Source organism: Heloderma suspectum, chromosome 7, assembly GCF_057233095.1.
Source record: "Heloderma suspectum isolate Gila_16-S chromosome 7, 16-S_ref, whole genome shotgun sequence".
NCBI lineage: Eukaryota > Metazoa > Chordata > Lepidosauria > Squamata > Helodermatidae > Heloderma > Heloderma suspectum.
In genome coordinates this window covers 67,168,594-67,190,800 of record NC_139464.1, presented here as the reverse complement: position 1 = coordinate 67,190,800, position 22,207 = coordinate 67,168,594, and the positions used below count along the sequence as shown (strand labels likewise).

Genomic DNA, 22,207 nt, shown 5'->3' with positions numbered 1-22,207 from the left:
ATGAATTGGATTGCATTATAAGGGAATCTTTATCCATTTGTCTGCTGAGGACATTTTGTGTGTTGCAGAGGATTCTGAAGCGCATTCCAAGGCACATGCTCAGTTTACATGGGGCACTGACTTCACCATTGTCAGGGTGTTCACTCCATGCTAACAAATGTAACATTCTCTGCCCAGGTGATCCAAATTCTGTACCAAGAAAAGCTGAATTCTGCAGTCTAGGTAAATGAGACAAGCCGAGAAGAATTGAATAATTTCTCTTATTCTGCATAATTTAGTCTGGTTTTGCAAAGAATTGTAGGTGCTAAAATGTGTTAGTTTTTCAATGAAGACTATGATTTGCAGGAATGTAAATTCTGCAGCCACACCCACATTCTGCTAAGGATGGGCAAACATGCGATGTTCAAATTTGTTGAGGTTCTCCAAATTCCTCCTCAAAGCTCAATTTGCCTCATTCACATTCCAAATCACTTTTTTTTAATCCGGGCAAATGAACATTATTTAAAGTGCATTTTCCAATTGAAAAATGTGTAATTTTCCTGCTCGAAAATGTGCATTTCACATCATAGGCTAAAGTAGGAGTCAGCAATGCAGTGCCCGTGGGTGCACCGGCACCAGCCAAGACCCCCAACAGTTCCCTCCCATGCACCTTCCCCAGTCCTTAACTGCAATCCTCATACCCCAATGCTTATCTCTTCTTTGCACTGCTGAAGCCCTAAGGATGAAGCCAAAAAAAAAAAAAAATCACATTGGGAGACTTCTCCTGATCTTCTGACTTCCTGCTTTCTCCTTAGAGCTTTGGTAGGGTGTGTGTGTGTGTGTGTGTGTGTGTGTGTGGTGGCCGGGGGTGGGGTCACTGTTAAGACTGGGGAAGGTGCACAGTGGGCGAGAATAAAGCTATTCCAGGCAGGGAAAACAGAGCAATTCGGGGAAGGCGAAGTAAACAAAACAGAGCAACTCCAGGCAGCAGGGTGTAAGAAGTGAGAGGATCCAGACAAGAAGAGATAGCATCCACACAAGGGTTCAAGAAGAGAGAGAATCCTACCCAAAGTGTGTCTTTGGGTCCAAAGAAATTGCAAATGTGCCCATGGGACTTAAAAAGTTGCCTACTCCTGGGTAAAGCATGAACATGTGGATTTGGGGGGGGATGTGAAGTTGCACAAATGTGCACTTGTGCAAGTGCGCATTTTTATATGTGAATGGAAGTTTAGGAAATTGTGATTTTTTTCTGAGAATTGCGTTCATGTTTGCATTCGAGCTTATGGACAGGACATGTTCGCATCATTTACAAACAGGAACAAAACTGTCATGCATCCCTACATTCTGATCCTTTTCATTGCTCTTTTGACATCATGACACATAAACAGCAATTGAACTGAAATGTACCATAGAATGCACCCAGTTTAGTAGTGCAGCTGCGCATTGCAGGGAAAGGCTGTCTTTGAGGGAGTCCACCATGACTGGTCTTCCCACTTAATAACTCATGGTGTTCTTTAGATTTTCATAAGAACGGGGTTTTAAGAACTCTTAGTTACAACATTTAACATTCTTTTAAAGATAGTTTTGTTACCTTTGGTAGCATGCACGTAATGCTATTTTTTCATTTTCATTATTAACATGCTTTCCCATTACCTTTACATTTCCCACCTCCTTTTTTGCTGTTTAAGTGCATTCTTATATGTGAAACAGAGATTCCAATCAACAAATACTAGCGATTGTAGATATGGAACCTCAGTGATAGCTATTCAGTGATAGCTAATTAGTGAGAAATGAAAGCTTGAGATCTTGTGTTTGAGACCCTGGAATGGGGCAAAGAATGTAAAGTATATGAAGCTTTCAGACTCTTCTTCTAACTTTATTCTATTCAAGAAAAAAATAGAGCTACAATACTGGACCATATAGATTGGCTCAGTTAAGACATCGGTTAAAAGACATCTTTTAACTTAGGTGTGATGTCTGAATTGACAGACTGTGGTTATGGTCTTTGTTCTGTCTCTGGAGGCCACTGTACCTAAATAAATAAACGTCAAGAAGGTAGAAAAGAAAAACAGACATGTGTAACTCTAAATCATTATTTGTATGATTGCTTGGAAGCTCCAATCATGATTTCTGTTCTAAACTATGGTTAGTGCAAATCATGGTTTGGCATAATGTCTGAAACATCATGATTCGGTGCTCTTCCATAGTTCAAGACACAATCCAGACAAACTTGAGCATTTTAACATTTTCATTGCCATAATGTCTTGTGAGTTGTCATTCACAACTACATACATTCAATCTACACATTCAGGAAGCATATTCCTATGTTGTTCATTGTTTGTCCAGACAGTCTAGCAGGGTCAGTCCAATGTCATGTCAAAACAGTCATCTCTACTTCCTGCAATGAGGTACTTCCTGTTGGGCTTCCTGTTCTGTGCTAATGAAAATGTGGGTTCAAAATTGTATCCCATTGGGTAAAGCTGAACCTGTAACATGGCCCGTATTCTTCCATCCTGGGCTTTTTATATTGATCAGAATTGGAACCAGACCTCTCTATGTTGCTAAGAGATAGGCATAGAACTTTTCCACTTTCCCCATGTATCTAAACTTTTATCAGGGTAAAGCATCAGCAGTGTCCTTGTAAGTTTTCCATTGTCTTTTAAACACATTTCGTATCAGCATGTTCCATAAGAAAATGCCAGCGCTGACAGTCATTTTTATGGCTTCACCCACTGCTAAGTTAACAAGCGAAGTCTTTTTCATCCTCTTTATCAACTAACGAGGTCTTTCTCATCCTTATTTGGGTCCAAGTGCTAAGGGCTCATAGACAGGCATCTTCTTCGTACGTCAAATGTTTTATCAGGCAGGATCTCATCCACATAGATCCTTTGTTTAATCAGAAGTCACTCTCACCCTCTCAGCTTCCCTGTAGAGAAAAGTTACACAGAGCCAACCACTGCTGTCATCCATTTTAGTTAATCATTTGTGCCCTGTGGTTTGCAGAATCTAGTGGTACTTTGGGCCTGACAGAGTCAGATTAACAGCTACTATCCCTACTTGGAATGACATGTGGAAGCACTTCAGTTTGGAGTGATGTCACTGACACAAGTTGATCTGTGCAGAGGACAACACAGGAATTGGAGTAATTTCCTAGAACTGATGTAATTTTATTATTTCCATTCTGCTTTTTTAATGTAGGAAAAAAGCCTTATTGAAATCAAGAGCTTACTTGACCTACCATCATGCCAAGATGGAGGGTTGTTAGTTAGATTTGAAGTGCCAGGGGCTTCAAAGCCTTTCAGTCAGTAGTAGCTGCACTGAGAATGAACATTTCCAGGGATAAAGGACTTCTTCGTTATGAGCAGCCTTGTTTTTCTAGACAAACATGTACTATAAAGGACTTATAAGCTTAATCAATAACACTGTAACTACCAAGCATCTGTCAGAAACCTTGAGGAGATCTTACTGTGTTTTCTCTTCTTCAAAAATTCAAGCCATCTGCCTCAATATTCAGGTAACATGCTTTCTAGATAATTTGAGCCATTTAATTTCCTTTAGAGACTGACTGTATTTTGACAAGCGTTTGCAATTTTATTTTGTGGGTATAGGAGTGTGTGAGTGAGAGACAGAATGCAGACGTTTGTTGCTTCTCGTATGATGTCATTAGTCTTTAGTTCATTTCAACGATTTTTGAATGCCATTCCCAAAATGTTAATGTGTTGGGAAATTTGTATTCTTCTTTTCTTGAATCTCCTATTTTGTAACAGTGATATTATTCCCCACTCTGTAGAACTCCCTCCCTAGGGAACTCTGCCATGCCCCCTCTTTAATGAGCTTCCGCCACGCATTAAAAACATGGTTGTTCAGGCAGGCATTTGGGGTGGGTTAGGGAATTTTTAGAAATATGATGTTTTTAATGTAGAATTTTATTGTTTTAATAAACTGTTCTATGGTTGTACATCACCCAGAGTGGCTGGGTGACCAGCCAGATGGGCGATTAATAAATTTAATAAAAAGAAAGAAAGAAAGAAAGATATCTAATAGGCACTGCTACAATAATAGACCTTGAGTTAGGACAGTGATTATCAATTAAAAACAAAATGGAAACCTACAAAATCCCAAAAGATTGAGATACTACTGAATACTCATCATACCAACTTAATCTCAGCATTTACATCTAGTCCAGGCACTTCTTGAAGAGCTCAAATTCATACTTTTTGGCACTTCAAGGGAGAGAACTCTATACACTCAAATACGCTTTTTTATGTTTCTTATGTGATACAATACTCCATAGTTTGTATGTGCGTCTATTATGGCCATAGGGTGAAACTAGATGTGATACAATTCTTGCATTTAGCAATTGCGTGGAAGTTTTTTAAAGTGTACATAGCAGGCATGGGGGTTCCAGTTCAATTTGGGATATTGGGGTCAACCTTTTGTTGTCTCAATATGGATTGGGGGCTTGCATCTGCTATTAGTATTGGAATGAAAGCTTCCACTAGCGTGATTGGGAACTTTCCTTCCAGTGCAAATACACTCAGGGCCAGAAATATTGGAACAAGGTAACCGTTTTGGCAGTTGGCCTCTGAAGACCACCACATTGAAGTTGAAAGGAAACATACCCAGATGGGAGTGAAGTCAGGACTTTCTGCTGTAATTCAAGGGTTGTGACAAAAGTGGGGCACTAATCACCCAGGAAGGACAGCCAGTGGCATACACACACACCCATCGTTGGTTGCTCATAAGTAATGGAATGAATGGCTGACAAGCAGCTGCATGGCCAGGTGTGGCCTGTTTCCTGGGTATACCATGACCAATCAAGCAGATAAAAGGCCTGGAGGTGGTTCTGAGTGTTACATTTGCATTTGGTAGCTGTTCACTGGAACTCCCAACATGAGGTCCAAAGAGGTGTCCATGCAAGTGAGGGAGGCCATCATTAGGCTGAGGAAACAAAATAAACCCATCAGAGAGTTAGCAAAAACAGTGGGAGTGGCCAATACAACAGTTTGGAACATCCTGAAAAAGAAGGAATTAACTGGCAAGCTCAGCAACAGCAAAAGGCCTGGAAGACCACAGAAGACAACTAAAGTGGATGACCGCAGAATTCTGCTCATGGTGAAGAGGAACCCTTTCACATCATCTAGCCAGGTCAAGAACACTCTTGCGGAGGTAGGCATGTCATTGTCAACATCTACAGTCAAGAGACGGCTTTATGAATGTAAGTACAGAGGCTTCACAACAAGGTGCAAACCACTGGTAATGCTCAAGAACCGAAAGGCCAGATTAGCCTTTGGCAGGAAACACCTAAAAAAAGCCTGCCCAGTTCTGGAATAAGATTCTTTGGACTGATGAAACCAAGATTAACTTGTACCAGAATGATGGGAAGAGAAAAGTATGGAGAAGGAAAGGAACAGCTCATGATCCAAAGCATCCCACATCATCTGTGAAACATGGTGGAGGCAGTGTTATGGCATGGGCATGTATGGCTGCCAATGGAACCGGGTCACTGGTGTTTCTTGATGAGCTGACTGCTGATAAAAGCAGCAGGATGAATTCTGAAGTGTATAGGGCTATACTTTCTGCTCAGATTCAGCCGAATGCTGCCAAACTGATAGGACGCTGCTTCATATTGCAGATGGATAATGACCCAAAACATACAGCAAAAGCTACCCAAGAGTTTCTCCAGGCAAAGAAGTGGGATGTTCTTCAATGGCCAAGTCAGTCACCTGATCTCAACCCAATAGAGCATGCTTTTCACTTCCTGAAGACAAGACTGAAGGCAGAAAGACCCACCAACAAGCAGCAGCAGAAGGCAGCTGCAGTAAAGGCCTGGCAAAGCATCTCGAGGGAGGAAACGCCGCATTTGGTCATGTCCATGGGTTCCAGACTTCAGGCAGTCATTGACTGCAAAGGATTTTCATCCAGGTATTAAAGGCAATCCTTAAGTTTGAAATGATGTTGGTTTGTTCCATTACTTCTGAGCCACCAACGATGGGGTGTGTGTGTATGCCACTGGTTGTCCTTCCTGAACGGTTAGTGCCCCACTTTTGTCAAACCCCTTGAATTACAGCTGCAAGTCCTGACTTTGCTCCCATCTGGGTGTGTTTCCTTTCAACTTCAATGTGGTGGTGTACAGAGGCCAACTGCCGAAACAGTTATCCTTGCTCCAATATTTCTGGCCTTGACTGTAGGTGCAGGGATCATGATCCAGACTGGGTGCAAATGGTTAAAGCCCACTCCTTTCCCCACCAGGGTTCTGATCCCATTCCTGCTATGTACACTTTTAAAAACATTAACTTCATTGCTAATTGTGTGAATGGTATCATTTGTAGTTTGGCCCACATAGAGCTCCTCAAAGATGTATATTTACAGCTGTAAAAGGCTTAGGGTTTGGGTATCTAAGGGACTTCCTATCTCATCATGAACCTGTCCAGTTATTAAGATCTGTAGGAGAGGCCCATTTTTGATAACACCCCTGCTTGCTGAGGCCCATTTGTAGGGCATCTGTGAAAGGGCTTTCTCTGAAGTTGTGGAATGCTCTCCTTTCATAGCTAGGATTGGATCCCTCTCCCAGGTTTTTGGAAAGGAGTTAAGACATATCTCTTAGATTTGGCTTTTAAAATTGTGAATAGTGTTCCTAATGTTATTTTAATGTTTTAAGAGGGTTTTATTGCTTTTACATTTGCATGCATTATTGTTTTTATTTGAACTGCTGTATATTGCCTTAGTGACCTTTATAATAAACAAACAAATAAATAAATAAATAAATACAATGTTGATGTCGCCCTCCTTCTTTAAACAGTAGTCTCTCAAACCACATGGCCTGGAAAAAATACACAGGCAGCCCACTGGAAAAGGTTAAGGCCAACACCTTGAGTTGAGCCTGGAAAACATTTGGCAAACAGTACAGAACTTTCAATATAGTGTGATGCAATCACAGCACAGTGCACTGCTTAACGGCTTAGCTGCTGCATTTTGTATGAAGTGAAGCTTCTGGACACCCCTTGGGTGTAGCCCTGTGTATAGCACATTGCAATAGTCTAACCACGATGTAACAAAGGCACAGCTCGTACACTAAACATAGTCATGCAAACACATTCCTTGTCACCACTGCCATCTGAGGATCCAGGGTCAATGTAGCGTCTGTACTGGAATTTTTGGCGAGTGCAACTCCTTCCAGAACAGGTTCAATCCCAATCCCTGAGTCAGGCTTTCTACTGAACAAAAAACAAGCATATCTTCCTTGTCTGAATTTAATCTCAGTTTGCTCATCTTCATCCAGCCCATTGTCAAACCCAGGCAATGTTCAAGTAGTGACTGCTTCTTTTGGCTTAGGTGACAAAGCAGTAGAGCTGAGTGTCATCATTGTATTTATGGCACTTTCACTCCAAAGTTCTAGATAATTCTTCACAGCTGTTTCATGTATATATTAAATAACATTAGGGCCAAGGTAGAACCCAGTGTAACACTATAGGCCAACAGCTGCACTGCTAAGCAGAAGTCCCCCAACAACAACCTAGAAATGACCCAACAGAAAGGATTGGAACCATTTCAGTACAATACCCCAAAGACCCAATCCTGCCTGGCAATCCAGAATGATACCATGGTTGATGGTATGAAATGCTCCTGAGAAGTCCAAAAGAACCAATAGGGCTGCGCACTTCCCATCCAGTTCTCAGTATAGGTCATCCACCATGGCAACCAAAGCAGGCTTGGTCCCATATTCTGGCCAAAAGCCCAGTCGAAATGGATACTGATAATCAGTATTATTCAGATGTGTCTGGAGTTGGAACACCACCACTTACTCAGTCACCTTGGCCAAGAATTGTTCATTTGAGACTGGGCTGTAATGTCTTAAGCCTACTGAGTTAAGGAAAGGTTTATTTAATAAAGTTCTTATTACTGCTTTGTTTAAGCAAGAAGGAAATTTCTCCTCCTTCGAGGAGGCATTAATCACTTCTTTTCACAATTGGTCAGTCCTGCCATGACTGATTTAATAAACCAGGAAGGGCAAGGGTCAAGTAAACAGGTGGTAGCCCTCACCTCTCCAGACACACTGTCCACTTCCTCAAGAACTACAAGGTGAAAAGAATTCAAAACAACTGGAAAAGTGGTTGCCAAAGTTACATCCACTTGATCTGTTGGAGTTCAAATCAAGACAGAGCCAAGCAACTATATGCACAAAGAATGAAGAAAATTGTTCACTGCAAGCCTCCAACTGTTGGGTTTTCCTCTCTATGGAATCCTGGTGAAGAAATCCTCACACAGTATGGAAAAGCATCATTGGTCTATTCTGTGCAGGTTAAATGGTGGCATAGTTCACCAATTAGACTCTAGTCTATGATCAGTCTGTTTCATCCCAGGTTTTTCTCTATTGGCACTATAGCCATTGTCCATCCTGTTTCATTGTCTTTAAAAAGGTAAAGGTGTCCCCAACCAGTCGTGTCCGACTCTAGGGTGTGGTGCTCATCTCCATTTCTAAGCCGAAGAGCCAGCGTTGTCCGAAGACGCTTCCGTGGTCATGTGGCCAGCATGACTGAACACCGAGGTGCACAGAATGCTGTTACATTTCCTGCCGAAGCGGTACCTATTTATCTACTTGCAATTTCTTGCTTTCGAACTGCTAGGTTGGCAGAAGCTGGGACTGAAGACGGGAGCTCACTCCGTCACGCAGCACTCGGGTCTCAAACTGCTGTCCTGCCAACCTTCCAGTCTGCAGTTCAGCATCTTAACCACTAAGCCACTGCGGCTCCGTTTCATTGTCTTTAGCTCCCTGTTAGACCAGGGAGCTGACCTGGCTGTATCAGGAGGGAGAGGGTGTTTAGGTGATCATGTCAACCACTCAAGTGATTTCCGTGTTCCATAGATCAGCCAGAGATTTGACAGTACTGCTGACAATTGAGGCAGGAAAGTCCTCAAGTGCATTCAAGAAACCTTTTGGGAAAACCATTTTAACCAGTGCACCACCCCTGTGGAGCATCATACCAGCAGACAGTCCAAAACTAACCAGAAAGTGATCTGTCCATAACAACAGAGTAATATGTAAGTCCTCCATCTTCAGAGCATCAACTTCACTGAACAGAATACCAGATCTAGATTGTGTCCTGCTGCATGCGTGGAATAGATACTAATTTGGACAGGTCCATGATAGACATGAAATTTTGAGCCACTCATGACTGAGCAACATCCACATGACAGTTGAAATCCCCCAGTACAAGAGACCTAGGGTAATCTAACATGAGCCCCGAAATCTCCCCAGCTAGCTCAGGAAGGGAGACTGTTGAGCACTGGGATGAGTGGTACACCAAAATACTAACTACACTGTTCCAGCCAACCAACCACAGCAACATGCACTCAAAGTTAGCAGACAGCTGGATGGAGCATCTGGTTAGTGAGGCAGATTTCCTGTAGCTTGCTACCACTCCGCACACCCCAGCTCTAGGCTGCTGTACCATGGGGTAACCTGGCAGGCAGATCTGTATAAGACAGACTCCCCCTGATTCCCTCAAACAAGGAAACAAGCACTGTCATCCAGGATCAAGTCTTAGATAAGTGATGTTTTTCCTAGTGACTGACCTGGCATTAAAAACCAGGAAATTTAGACTGGAAGGTCCACTTTCCCTGTCACCACGGCTTCCTAGGTTAGATTGCAACCTGAAAGGAGAGGAGGACAATCAGTAGCCTACTCTGCTTTTCCTGCAACAGCCAGGCTGGAATCTGGGCTTTGCTGGATGCGTAGATATAGTCGCACAGGTCTCTGAATTATGATTTGTGCTTCATAGGGAATTGGTGTTCTGAAATAAGATGCTGCGACTAGAGTGTTCAGTCTTAATGTGGGAAGCAAGGTTGAGAGTTCTGCTTAGCTGGGAAGCTCACTCTGTGGCCTCAGATAAGTCATTATATCTTAATCTTACTTTCTTTACTGGAATGTTGTGAATAGAAACAATACTGCTCTATGCTCCTTGTAGTAATGGCGAGATATAATGGTAGTATTGTGACAGAACCAGGATGAAGTAAAGCTATTAAAACAAAGGTCAAGAATTTCCTTCCCTCCAGTTTCACTCTATATTTAGCTACACCTAAAGTTATTTTCCTCTGCTTTGGTTTTCTAAAGCTGCTTTAACTTTTACCAGCTTGTACAAGGGGAACCTTCCCTATGAATCTTCTGGTGAATTGGGTCACAACATAGGGTCCTCTTATTGATATAGGATCTAGTTCTGAAAACTATGAGTATGTTTGTGGCCTCCTTATGCTGTAGGAAGCTGGATTTGCTAGAATGGTCTCTTGAGGGGATAAGGATACTGTTGACAGCTGGACCAGCAGGTGGATGAAGACGTTAGTGTGTGTGGTGCGTCTCAGAATATAAGTTAAAATAATGTACTCTCCGCTTGACTTGTACTTTTCCCCCTTGTAGTTTGCTAATTTTGTTTTTGTATCAGCCTTTCCTTATTATGACACATACCTCTGCACACTCCCTAAACTGAGAGGTCAGGCCAGCTCACAGCACATTATTTTGCCTCATTTTTCATTCACCTAGAAATATACTGCTTTGGTTCTAAGATCAGCTTTTGGGGGATTAGTCTAAAAATTGAGAAGGCAGGATGGGTGGGATATGTTGATTGGCAGAATTAAATCTTGGGAAGAGGAAGTAGGTAAGTGACTGGAAAGTTCTTTGAAAAAATAAAAGTTTAAGTGAATGTCTTATGATATAGCAGATCCTTATTTCCATGTTATTATTTTAAAATGCTATTCCTAAGGTAGAATCATAGAATCGTAGGGTTGGAAGGGGCCTACAAGGCCATGAGTCCAACCCCCGCTCAATGCAGGAATCCAAGACAGAGCACAGGCGTTAGGAGCACAGATGTTTTTAGGAGTATTTGGGCAAACCAGAGATATAGGAGCCAATCATCATCATCATCATTTATTACATTTCTATACTGCCCGATAGCCAAAGCTCTCTAGGCAGTTTACAAAGACCCATGTTTGTGGTCCACATGCCTGCCTCACTCATGTACAAAGTAGGGAGGGTCTCATTTTTACATGAGTGCATGGGTGAGGGGAGCTGAACCCCTCTCCTGTCTTAACTCCCCCCAGTGTCACCCTGAGCACTTTCCTCCCAGAACATTTTTGATACCAGAAATGAACCAGGTTGGGAGAAAAGTATGTGAAACAATGAAGTTAATATAATGGAGGATTCAACTCCACTCACCCGTGCATTCCCTTTCATGTAAAAGTTAGACCCATTCCCAACTCCCCTTTATACATGAATGGGTAGATATGTTAATAAATATTCAAACCAGTCTCGATTCTTACCGAGTCGGTGGTCTTTGACAATACCAGTCAGCTGATCAGCATGATGCAGTCGTAACCCTGGAGGCTGAGAAAGATGGAACTGGCAGTTCTTAAAGGCCACAATTAAAAGAGTGGGCTTGGGGAATAAAATAAGGCCCTATATACTAACCTAGAAACAATTCACGAGTGGGAGGAGAGGGGTGTTTGTTCTGTTTGAGATTTCAGTTGAACCCATCACAAGAATGGACCAGACCACCCTCCCGCCCCCAATTATGGGATTCTTAATTGAAAGCACTGTGCACAAAATTAAACAATTTGTAAAATTTACTTTACTTGCTGATGGCCAGAAGTGCACTTCTGCAGAGATTCATCATGAACATGCAAAGCAAAACTTCAACAAATCTTAGAAATACTTGGGAATCATAATTGTTTTGAATATGAGTGAGATTGTGGATAAAATTCATAGTTATTTTCTACAATAAAGGAAGATATTAGATGTGGGAAAAGATAAAACGATTCTTCTTTAACAGGATTGCAACCACTAAAATGAAAATTTTACTTGGAATCATTTCAAATGATCCCATTATCAGGCTTGGAACAAAGACTGAAACATGGGGAAAAGTACTTAATGTCTTCATTTGGATACATAAAAGCCATTACAGGAGAATTAAACAAGGAGATTTAGCAATTTCTGACATTCATTGTAGTAAGTTGTGGACGACAGACCCTCCCCACAATGGGTTATAATTGAGAGGGACATTTTCCACGGAAACCTTATTTTGTTATGACAAATATCAACATATAAAATTGTGTCTTTAGTCTCTAATCCAGTTACTTCATCAACAGGAGAGGTTTGGAAAGCATGGAAGTTCAAATTGTCACCAGGTATTAATTATAAATAAAGATAAATAAGATCTCAAAGATATACTGGAACAATTTTAAAAGGGGCTTTCTAGATTTGTGGATGCTTGTAAGAGCAGGAATGTTATATCCCTGAAGCAGGAATTGTATATCCCTTGGTTTATTTATTTACAACCTAATCATTGTCTCAACTGGAGAACTGTTACAATTCAGATCTCTAGAGGATAGATGGAATTTGAATTAATATGGCACTCCAAGGGCTTGATTTCCCAGTTGTATCAGGTATGTAGACTTAGCTACAAAAAACTACCTGGTTTTACAGCTGCCTGGAACACAGAAGCTTAGGTAGAAATTGCCCCTGAGGAATGGAAAAGCATCTGGTCTCAGTGCACAGCATTGTCAGTATGTGTTAATGTTTTTAAAAGTTTGTTTAAAATAATATCCAGATGGTACCTGACACTAGTTAAAATAAGTTTAATTTACAGCAAGTTTCCTGGGTTTTGTCGATGGGATACTGATCAGAGAGGTACTTCTGTACGTACACATGTGGTGGTTGCCTCCCCCCCACTTGATAGACTGCTGAGATGCAGTCCTAAAGATAGTATTAAACTCTTAAGGAGTGTTTCTTCCTGTGTATTGGAAACATACATCTTAAGATTAACCCAAATTGTGAATGATTCTGTGATTAGCAGTCAATGAAGTGATTGCTAGATTTGAAAAGCCGAAACAATCCTTAAAATGGAGAATTGGCTCTCTAAAACTTGGGATTTTTTGATAAAGGAGAAACGTTTTCACCGATTACAAGGTCACAGTAAACCAGAATACTTTCTCAGTGGCCATGTTTGCGCTTCATGTAGTAAGTCATGGTTTAGTGCAATGCAGCCTTGGGCTCACATGCTCCCCCCTCCCATCTCCTCCTCCTTCCCTTCCACATTTAGTTGCTGTGCCATCCAGACCTGGAATTGTGACTAACTCCAACTATGGTTCATTTAAATAAGCCAGCATCAGAAACCATGGTTTAAAGTTGGCTTATTTGCAACTAACCATAGTTAGTATTAACTAGAAGACACAGCAAACCACGGTTAACTAAAACTGAAAGTAAACAGTTCAGAGGCCATGGGGAAATGTGGAAACTTGAGGCTTGCTGTGGCTAATTCCTTGTGCATGTCATGCTAAACCATAATAAAACTAACTCAGAGAAGGAATTAAATAAACTAGAATACTGCCATTCTATCTGTATTTATTAGTACAGGTTAGCACTCTAGATTTAACAAGAACAATAGAAGAAGTATTTTTTTCCCAGTGCTGCAAAACAGGTGGCGAGGCGGGGAGGATCTTTTCTTTTGTAGTACTTGCTAACTTGACTGTGCCATTGTTCACTGAAGACTGACATTGTATATTATACATATTCATATTAAAAGCTGGGTTGCTTACTTACTGCTTTGCAACATTGCTCAGTAATTTCTCTTCCTCTTCCAGGAAGAGCTGTTAAATATGATGTCAGAATGTTTAATAAAATATGGAGTATCCAAAAATATGTGGTATAATGTGTGGAAAACTGCTTGTATGGGTTCACAATAGAATGGTATAAACTCATACGAGAGTGTCTGTTCGTATGAGTTTATGAGTTTGGTTGTGAGTATTACGCTATGTATGCTTGCTTACCTTTCCTGTGGCAAGACATTTGAGCTGGAATTGTTGAGAGAATGTTGCTCAATTTCCTTGAACATTGCCCAGCAGAACCTGGAGAAGCAAGACACGCAATCATGCAACTGCTTATTATCGTTGTTAAAGGCAGAGTGTGGAATAATCACTGTAGTCCTAGAGCAGTTGAATAGTACAAAAATATTATACCTTATAATGAGCAGTGCTTTGCATAATAGTTTTGTAGCTTGCTTTTCATTTCAAGTATTATGTCTCTTATTATTTTTTCTCTATATGGTTCCACATATTTTTATTGAAATGGCATGTTTTGAAATGTAAAGGAAGACCTAAATGTGCAGTGTGTGTGTGTGTGTGTGTGTGTGTGTGTATGTGTATATTAATATATAAAGGAAAGGGCCAAAGAATGCAGAAACGTTTTCCCTTTCTTGCAAATATTCTCCATACAAAATTAAAATAAATTGTAATGGCTAAAGTAGACTGTTAAGAAAGATTAATTGCCTTATTGGAGTAAATGTTGGAGCTGCTTCACACCTGTTGTTGTGTGTGGTAAACAAGTGTAAATATACTGCTCATGACTATGCTAGCATCGGGGGAATTTTAATTATAGAAGTGAAATACTCTTCTTATATTTGTCATGGCAGCATAGAACTCTCATTAGTTTTAAGACTGAGCTTCCTAAATCTCTGAGAGGCATTGTGGTCTTTAGGGATTTGAAGAAATTTTTATCCATTTCAAGATTTGGTTGTTCTCCCTTTGACACATCAGCAGCTTTGATGCATCAGATTCTAATGTAACATTTGGCATTAACAGGAATATATTGGGGGGGGGGAAGGGACCTGTGTACACATATAATTGAAGGGTCTTGCGGCACTTGAAAGGTTAACATAATAAATTTGTGACATAATACATTAGTTAGCTTACCCCATTCAGCAGAGTTCTCCACCCCTTTATTTAGCATTTTCAGGGGGCTGGAAGGGCTACCATGGGGAGGACAGAGTGGGGAAATCTGCTTCTGCCAGTGCACCTAAATCTGCATCTGTCCCTCTTAGTTGTTTTTTGTTGCAACAGATTAATATGGCTGCCCATCTGGAAACCCGTATAAGGTTGCTAGCAGTGATCTGAATATGCAGGATTTCGTTTGGGTCCTGGTCATACGGTTGTCTTTAGAAAGGTTTAAAATTATGGTTTCTAAACTATTTTCATGTCTGAGATAAAACAATAGAATCTACCAGTTCTGACTCCTGATCTGGAAATGAAATGCCGTGTGTTCCTTATGCTGTCATGTTTTCGCTACAGTAATTTAGCTATTCACTTGGTTGTAGCTTGGCATATTATATCCAAGCTTATTTAATTCTACAGGTAGATCCTCATGCTCACAATTTGAAATCACTCTTCTTTGGCCTGCACAGCATATTCTACAGCAAATTTGGGATACTGATTAGTATGAATTTCGGTTCAAATTGCAACACTGTCATGAACTTGCTGTCTCATCCACAGTTCTCCATGGAAAAATGTGACCCATGTGAAGCAGAGATTGTGCAAAATATTAAAGAACCCTTTCGACACATGCAACCTTCCCCCACCCCCTACCCCCAGCATGAGCTCTGGGATCAAAACCAATTATGGACTCCCATGCAAGGGAAGTGGTTCTGAGCTGCGTAGTCCAACTTGTTTATATATTTATTGTGGCTTTTTATTATTTAAAAAGTAATCAGTTCACCTCCTGGAGGAGTCACTATAATTTTTAACTGAAAATCTTTATTTTTAAATAGCAGCACAGTATGTTGGGAGGAGCATATATGTTGCTGTCTTTCTTAACACTTTGTTTTCATGACATTGTTAAAACTATGCATTGTAGTTAAGTGAGTCAGTGTTCCCAGTTAGCTTTCCTAGCCTTTCATTATATGGGAGTTGCTACTTCTTGTACAATGAGTTGACAGACTTAAAGCTGAATGTGTCACAGGCGCTTACAATTTGTATATCAGAAAGTTTGCTTCGCATATGCTAATTATTGTTGAAGTAGCTATTTCACACTAGAAAACATAGTCAGCACAATTTCTCCAGTTTTATCATTTTGCAATAAATACGGGTTTGTCTCCTACTGTTTACTTAAAATGAAGGTGATGAACATTCAAATGCAGGGGAATCCTTTTTTTACTTGGTAAATGAAATGCATATTAATGCATTCTGATTTTATACTCTAGTCCAAGCACAAACCATTATCTTGCTGTAGATACAATTTAGAGTGCTTTATGGCACAAGAGACGGTGTGGTTGGACTACAACTCCCATCATCTCTGACCATTTGCCCTGCTGGCTAGGGATGATGGGAGTTGGGAGTACAACAACAACTGAAGGGCTACAGGCTCCCCACCTGGTTTATGGTACTCAAGAACACTGAACAAAACCAATCTGGATCTAGAAATCTAGTCCTAACTCTAGTCTAACATACTACTAAATAAATCATGGTGGAGCAGGGAAGAAAAGCTTAGGAATAAAATAAACCAAAGAGAACAATATTAAAATTACATTGTCCGATATCTTAATTACACTCCTTGAAAGACATTTGAGTGATCTACCATGTACAAAGACGGTTGCTAGGAGCTTTGCACATGTGGATCAGCCACGATGTGTGATTTTCTTTAAGCTTCTTAAAGAAAAGCTTTAAAACTAGAATGTGTACAGTGTGGTTTGATGGTATTATATATTTCAGTTTAATCAAAAGGGAAGACATAGACCCACAAAACCTTATTGGGCATAAGGCTGTGGTTTGAATAGACGATTGCTTATTTAAATATTTAATAACAAATCTGGCTAAGTGTGGGTTCTTGATATTAACCACAAAACGGTCTGCTAAAATGAGTAGCACTTATCTCTGGAAACTTTCAAGGCAGTGCCAAGATTTGCTGGAAACAGACTATATACAAGTCTAAAGAACAGTCTGAAAGTTTAAAACTGAGAATTAATTAGAGAGGGCAAAAAATAGAGTATGGAAGTTAAGGTTTATCTAAAGAATAATAATTGTGGAAGTTGTTTACTAGTACCTTTGTTTACATATTGAAAACTTGCTCTAGAAAATATTTGTGTTCTAATTCATGATGAACATGCATAGATAAGACATAGAAAACACATAATTCAATTTCTGTAGCAATGGAGCTGAATAGGTTGCCTTGGAATATGTTGGTTGTTGTAAAATAATGACTGGTTTAAATATGTTTTGTAGGATTATTTAACCATTCACAAGTATGGCAATGCTGCCAGAAAGGACCTATGGAACACACTGTCTGAGGTAAAGCACTTTAACATACTTACAGTACAAGGATCGTTGTTATTTTGGGCTATCATTAGTAGGTTAAATATTCCATTCCTGAAACTTGTATGCTTCAACTTAAAAATTGTGCTTAGGAAAGGGCTTAATGTGTAGCCCTAGAACTTGGTTTTCATACTAGTACTCAACCCTGGTTCATTTGAATTAAAACTAGAAAGCCTTTGAGCATATGCCAAGTGCTTCCCTCTTACTACTGCATAAACACCATTAGCTCTCCAGCCTCTGAAATTAGGGGTAGTGACTCCCAAGTTGGCTCAAGCCTTCAAAGTAACATTTTACAAACTGAGAACATGCTGAGATTGGCCATACAGAAAATATGTATTCTTCATTCATTCTACAGTTTTAATATTACCCAGAATATGCATATTGCCATGCCATTACAGTTAGTAATATTGATAAAGACAGAGCCTATAATATTTATTTCAACTGAAGCGGTATAGATCTAGAAATCAAAGAACCAAGAAATGATAATGGGTTTTCCTCATCTCAGCCTCTTTTTAAGTGCTGGCAGAATATGTGTGCATCCACATATACTGTAGGAAGGACATCCCAATGTTTTCTTTTGGAGTGAAATTGACTAGAAGAGAAACTGCTTATGATTTGGTCTGGTCCCTAGGGCCAGTGATGATTAGAAATGGTTGTCCTCTCAGGGTAGTATACTATTGTGCCCACACACTCACAAAAGGGAGCTCCACTGACCTGACCTGATCCGGAAATGAGCATTTCTACTAATTTCTGCAGTTATTTTCAGCAGTGCGAAAGTCCGATTGCACAAGCAGTTGCTCTTGCGAGTACAACGGAACCAGCGGAAGCAGAGAGGACCCTGCTTGGTTGTTGCCCTCAGTCCTAACATTTTCAGAAACCATGTAAAAAGAGCATGTGAAAACCCTTCCTCCTTCTAAGTATATGATAACTGCTACTGCACCCAATTTTTTGCGAGTTTTGATTTTTTTATGAGAAAGTTGCCATTTTGAAGTGGGAGGTCCAGTTTTTCACTCCTATTTGCAGTTGTTGTTTCCTTGATCATCCGTTGCTTTGGTGGCATTTATTTATTTATATTTAAAATCTTTCTAGGCTGCCTTTCAGGGCAGAAGCCTGCCCAAGGCAACTCACAAGATTTAAATGCACGTAATAAAATGATACCATAATAAGGCAGCAAACATTAATAAAAAAACAGAAATCAGCAATAAAACATTACCAAGGGCCCAATCCTATTTTGGGTCTGGTTTAAGATTGAAAAAATGTAGCCTGTGTTCAATCCAGCACTTGTGTTTTACCTCTTTCTTTCCAGTTCAGTCTGCAAATGATCTATTTAAGGTGCAAGTTTAGACAGAAAAAAGTCCTACAAATCCCAGCATGCCCCAGTCAAAATGGCTGGCTGGGGAATACTGGGAGTTGTAGGCCTTTTTTTGTCTAAACTTGTATAGGGTTCCACCCTAAAAAAAAGTATTATACTGGAGACGCTAAGTCATGCATGATCCCAACCACTCAGGGATCACGTTGAGAACAAGATAGTGTCCAGCACCAAGCAGCCAATCAGATTTGGCTGCTTGATTATACCACTGAGAGCAAATGAAGCCCCTCCACATCCATACTGTGAATGTAGGGAAGAGGGAACATATCTTTATTGCCCAGGAAAACCAGGTCTATGCTTCCTCTTTCTACGTTATGCTGGCAGTTTCATAGCCCATTAGGGCTGCATAGTTATTTATTTGTTTAGTAAGGATGTGTCCTGCCCTTAAACAAAATAAAGAATACATACAATAAAACATGAATTGGAAATAAAACAGCATAGCAACAAGATAAAACAACAGAAGGCAGGTTAAATTTTATTAAGTAATTTTTTAGAGGGCCCAGGAAAATAAAAAGTTATTCACAAAACAAGACTTTTGCCCCATTATAGCTCTTGTTCTGCTACACATGACACATGACTAGTTGGGGCAGAATATGCATATAAATGCTAATTGCTAAAGAGACTGAAAATGTTTGAGAAATGTGCATGCATGCACACGCATACACACTCTCTGATTTGGCATTTCTGATAACCACATCTATTGATTGATTACATTTCTCTACCACCCAGTAGCCAAAGCTCTCTGCATAGATCACCTCTATGGACAATGCAAGACATGTGTTTTGGGATTCTCTTAACCATGGTTAGGAGAACAGGAAAGTGGTGCAGAACCACTTGCTTCCTTCTCTAGTCCCTTCCCATTCTGGAGAAAATTTACCCAATCTTCTGCCTTTACTGCATTTAAATGTTACATGGCATTGACTTTAATTGCAGATTAACTGGAACCATGTTTCATAGTTTAAATTGTTATTATAAAATTAAATGCGAAGAGAAAACCCACTGGAAAAGACCCTGATGCTGGGAAAGATTGAAGGCAAAAGGAGAAGGGGACGGCAGAGGATGAGATGGCTAGTTAGCATCACCGATGCAATGAATATGAACCTGAGCACACTCCGGGAGAGAGTGGAGGACAGGAAGGCTTGGCGTGCTATGGTCCATGGGGTCACGAAGAGTCGGACACAACTTAATGACTGAACAACAACAACAAATAAAATTAAAATTGGTAGACAAAAATACACCTGTGGCCATTTTCTATCTAGTTTCTCTTAACAATGTTGCAACTAAAATTGATAGTCTACAGTTCCTATTTTTTCTTAGCTATTAATGATCAAGTAAACAGATTAATAGATTGGATCCCTTTGTCTGTCCAAAGTCCTGCCAGCAAGAGTCAGGCTGGGAGGGAAGACTGATAGAGGCAATTTTTTACTGTTTAAATTAAATAGTACAGTTTATTATTAAGCAAGTAATTCCTTGAATTTATTTTAATTCTGTTTCCACAACTCTATCTTTTTATCTGTTTTAAACAAACTCAGAATAATATATCTGCAGAGAGCATTAATATATTATTTGACTTGGTGAAGAACTGAACTTCTATGTATTGCAAAGAATATCATTTTTTTCCCTAAAAGAGAAAAAAAATGTGATTCTACTAGTGCTATTGCCTCAATATATTAAACAGGGCTTTGTGTTGGTTTTTGTTTTTTGGTTTGAAGGCACTCATGAAGGTTGGAAGATTTGTGAATATCCAAGAAGTAATGGATCAATGGACACTCCAGATGGGTTATCCTGTTATCACTATGATGGGGAACGAAACTGCTGACAATGTTGTAAGAATCTCCCAAGAACACTTTATTTATGACCTTGATGTTAAAACCAAAGATCCTAGCCTTGGAAACAACAGGTACTTACATTTCCTAGTATAAGTTCTATATTTTGCAATTGTCTTGATTTGCTTTGTAATTGGAAATCCCCATAGACATGGTTGAATGAAAATTATAAGTATTGATATGACAGTATTGTCTTCCTATGATACTAATAAAGAATACTCTTTAAATAAAATAAATTATTTTATTTAAATTTAAATTTAATTATATTAGGATAATTGTGTCAGTATTTACACATTTTCCACCTTAAATATCTTTTTTCTTTTTCTTCTTTTCTTTTAGTCCTATTGCACATTTTTAAGTAGGTGCAGATATAGATATAAAATGCATTTTCAGATGGAGGCCTATGGCTTTATCCCAATCAGTTTAAATTTATGTTCACTTAATCCAATGGAGTAGCATTGGAAAGTACAATTAAACAAACGTTAAACACAAGGATGGAAAAGCTTTCTTGATTCTTCGGTACTGAGCTCATACTCAATTTAGCAGAGATATGTATGTGATAAACAAGCCCAAGTCCATTAAATAGGGCACTTAAGCATTTGTTACAAAAAAAAGAGATAAAAGAATGTAATCTTGTTGAAGATGATTGCACTTATTCACGTGTTGGTATGCTACATCTATTTGAAGTACTTTTCTGAAGTAGGATTTATTGTAAATACAAGTGGAAGCCTATAGAAATTGACAGAAAACCTTCATCTAACAGTTCTCATGTCTTGGCATCTTCTGCCACATGTACCCCTACACATTTATTTATATGTGCATATGGAGGTGCTCTCCTGAAAGAAACTGTGACTGTAATTTTACCTCTAATGATGAAGCTAGCCTCCAGAAGGAGATGCAAGAATCAGAAGATTTATTAGGAATTCAACCCAGCTCTCCACACTCCACCACTTCACCAACAAGATATAATCCTTCTGTTCTTAGATACTTTGGGTGGGTGTTTACTCCTGAAAGGTCAGAATGCCTGTGAACATTCCCCAGCATTTTAGCAGGTCTTCCAATAGCTGGGATGGGTCTTTACAGGCTATGGCTAGGGAGGGCTTGCAGGCTGGTAGTAGTTAAAGCCAGCTTGTGTTTTATTCAGTTTTGTCCCTTTTGGAATTCCTGTAACTTTTTAATAAATGGAGCAAATCACTACTTTGGTGCAGATCTATGACATGTCATTCATATATATCCATTATAATGTTAAGCATCCTGAAATGTGTTCACACTATGTGCATTGGAGGGTAGGGTAGGGTAGGGATCAAAAATAGGATATGTTTTTTGTGTTCATAACACAGAGTTCACATCACATAACAGCTACAGTATTCTGTGTAAGACTAGTTGGGCAGATGAGTTCTTGTATGCTGGATGTCAGTTGCAGTTCCATTATAATATGTTGTGTTAAATATAGGGGGTTTAATCCAGAAAGTTGTCTGCCTAAGGCTAAACTGTGTGTAAGGAATTAACATGCATGCTTTTAATATTTAAATAGCTGCAGGGGACAGATAATGGATGCTTCTGTCCCAGAGTTAATAGCAGCTTTTGGGAGGGGCAGGGTTGATGGGACCACGGGGTGTGTGTGATATGACTTCAGTGCCCCTTCCCACATGCCACTGTTCCAGTTCTGCTTTCTCCTCACGTACATGCACATACAGGGCTATTTACTTTTTTTTTTTTTTTAAGTGCTTGTTCATTGCCTACATACAGTGTGATGTCTAGTTTGGTGCTTAGTCCCATTCACTGGAACATAGGTATGTCATACATGTCTTTCTTCAACTTCCAAGGAAAGTGTGTTGATAACCTTGCCAAAATCTTATGTAATAATTCCCCCAACCTCTGCAAGTCTTTCTGCCTCCTCCTT

General features: G+C 39.8%; 1 protein-coding gene across 1 annotated transcript in view; it reads left to right on the top strand.

Annotated features, from left to right (window-relative positions):
• TRHDE (thyrotropin releasing hormone degrading enzyme) overlaps positions 1-22,207 on the top strand; it is a 379,983-nt gene that overhangs the window by 241,357 nt on the left and 116,419 nt on the right. The window contains exons 8-9 of the mRNA XM_084810483.1: positions 17,020-17,085; positions 20,191-20,378. Of these exons, the coding sequence (XP_084666609.1) occupies positions 17,020-17,085; positions 20,191-20,378 (254 nt within the window). The remainder of the gene's footprint in view (positions 1-17,019; positions 17,086-20,190; positions 20,379-22,207) is intronic.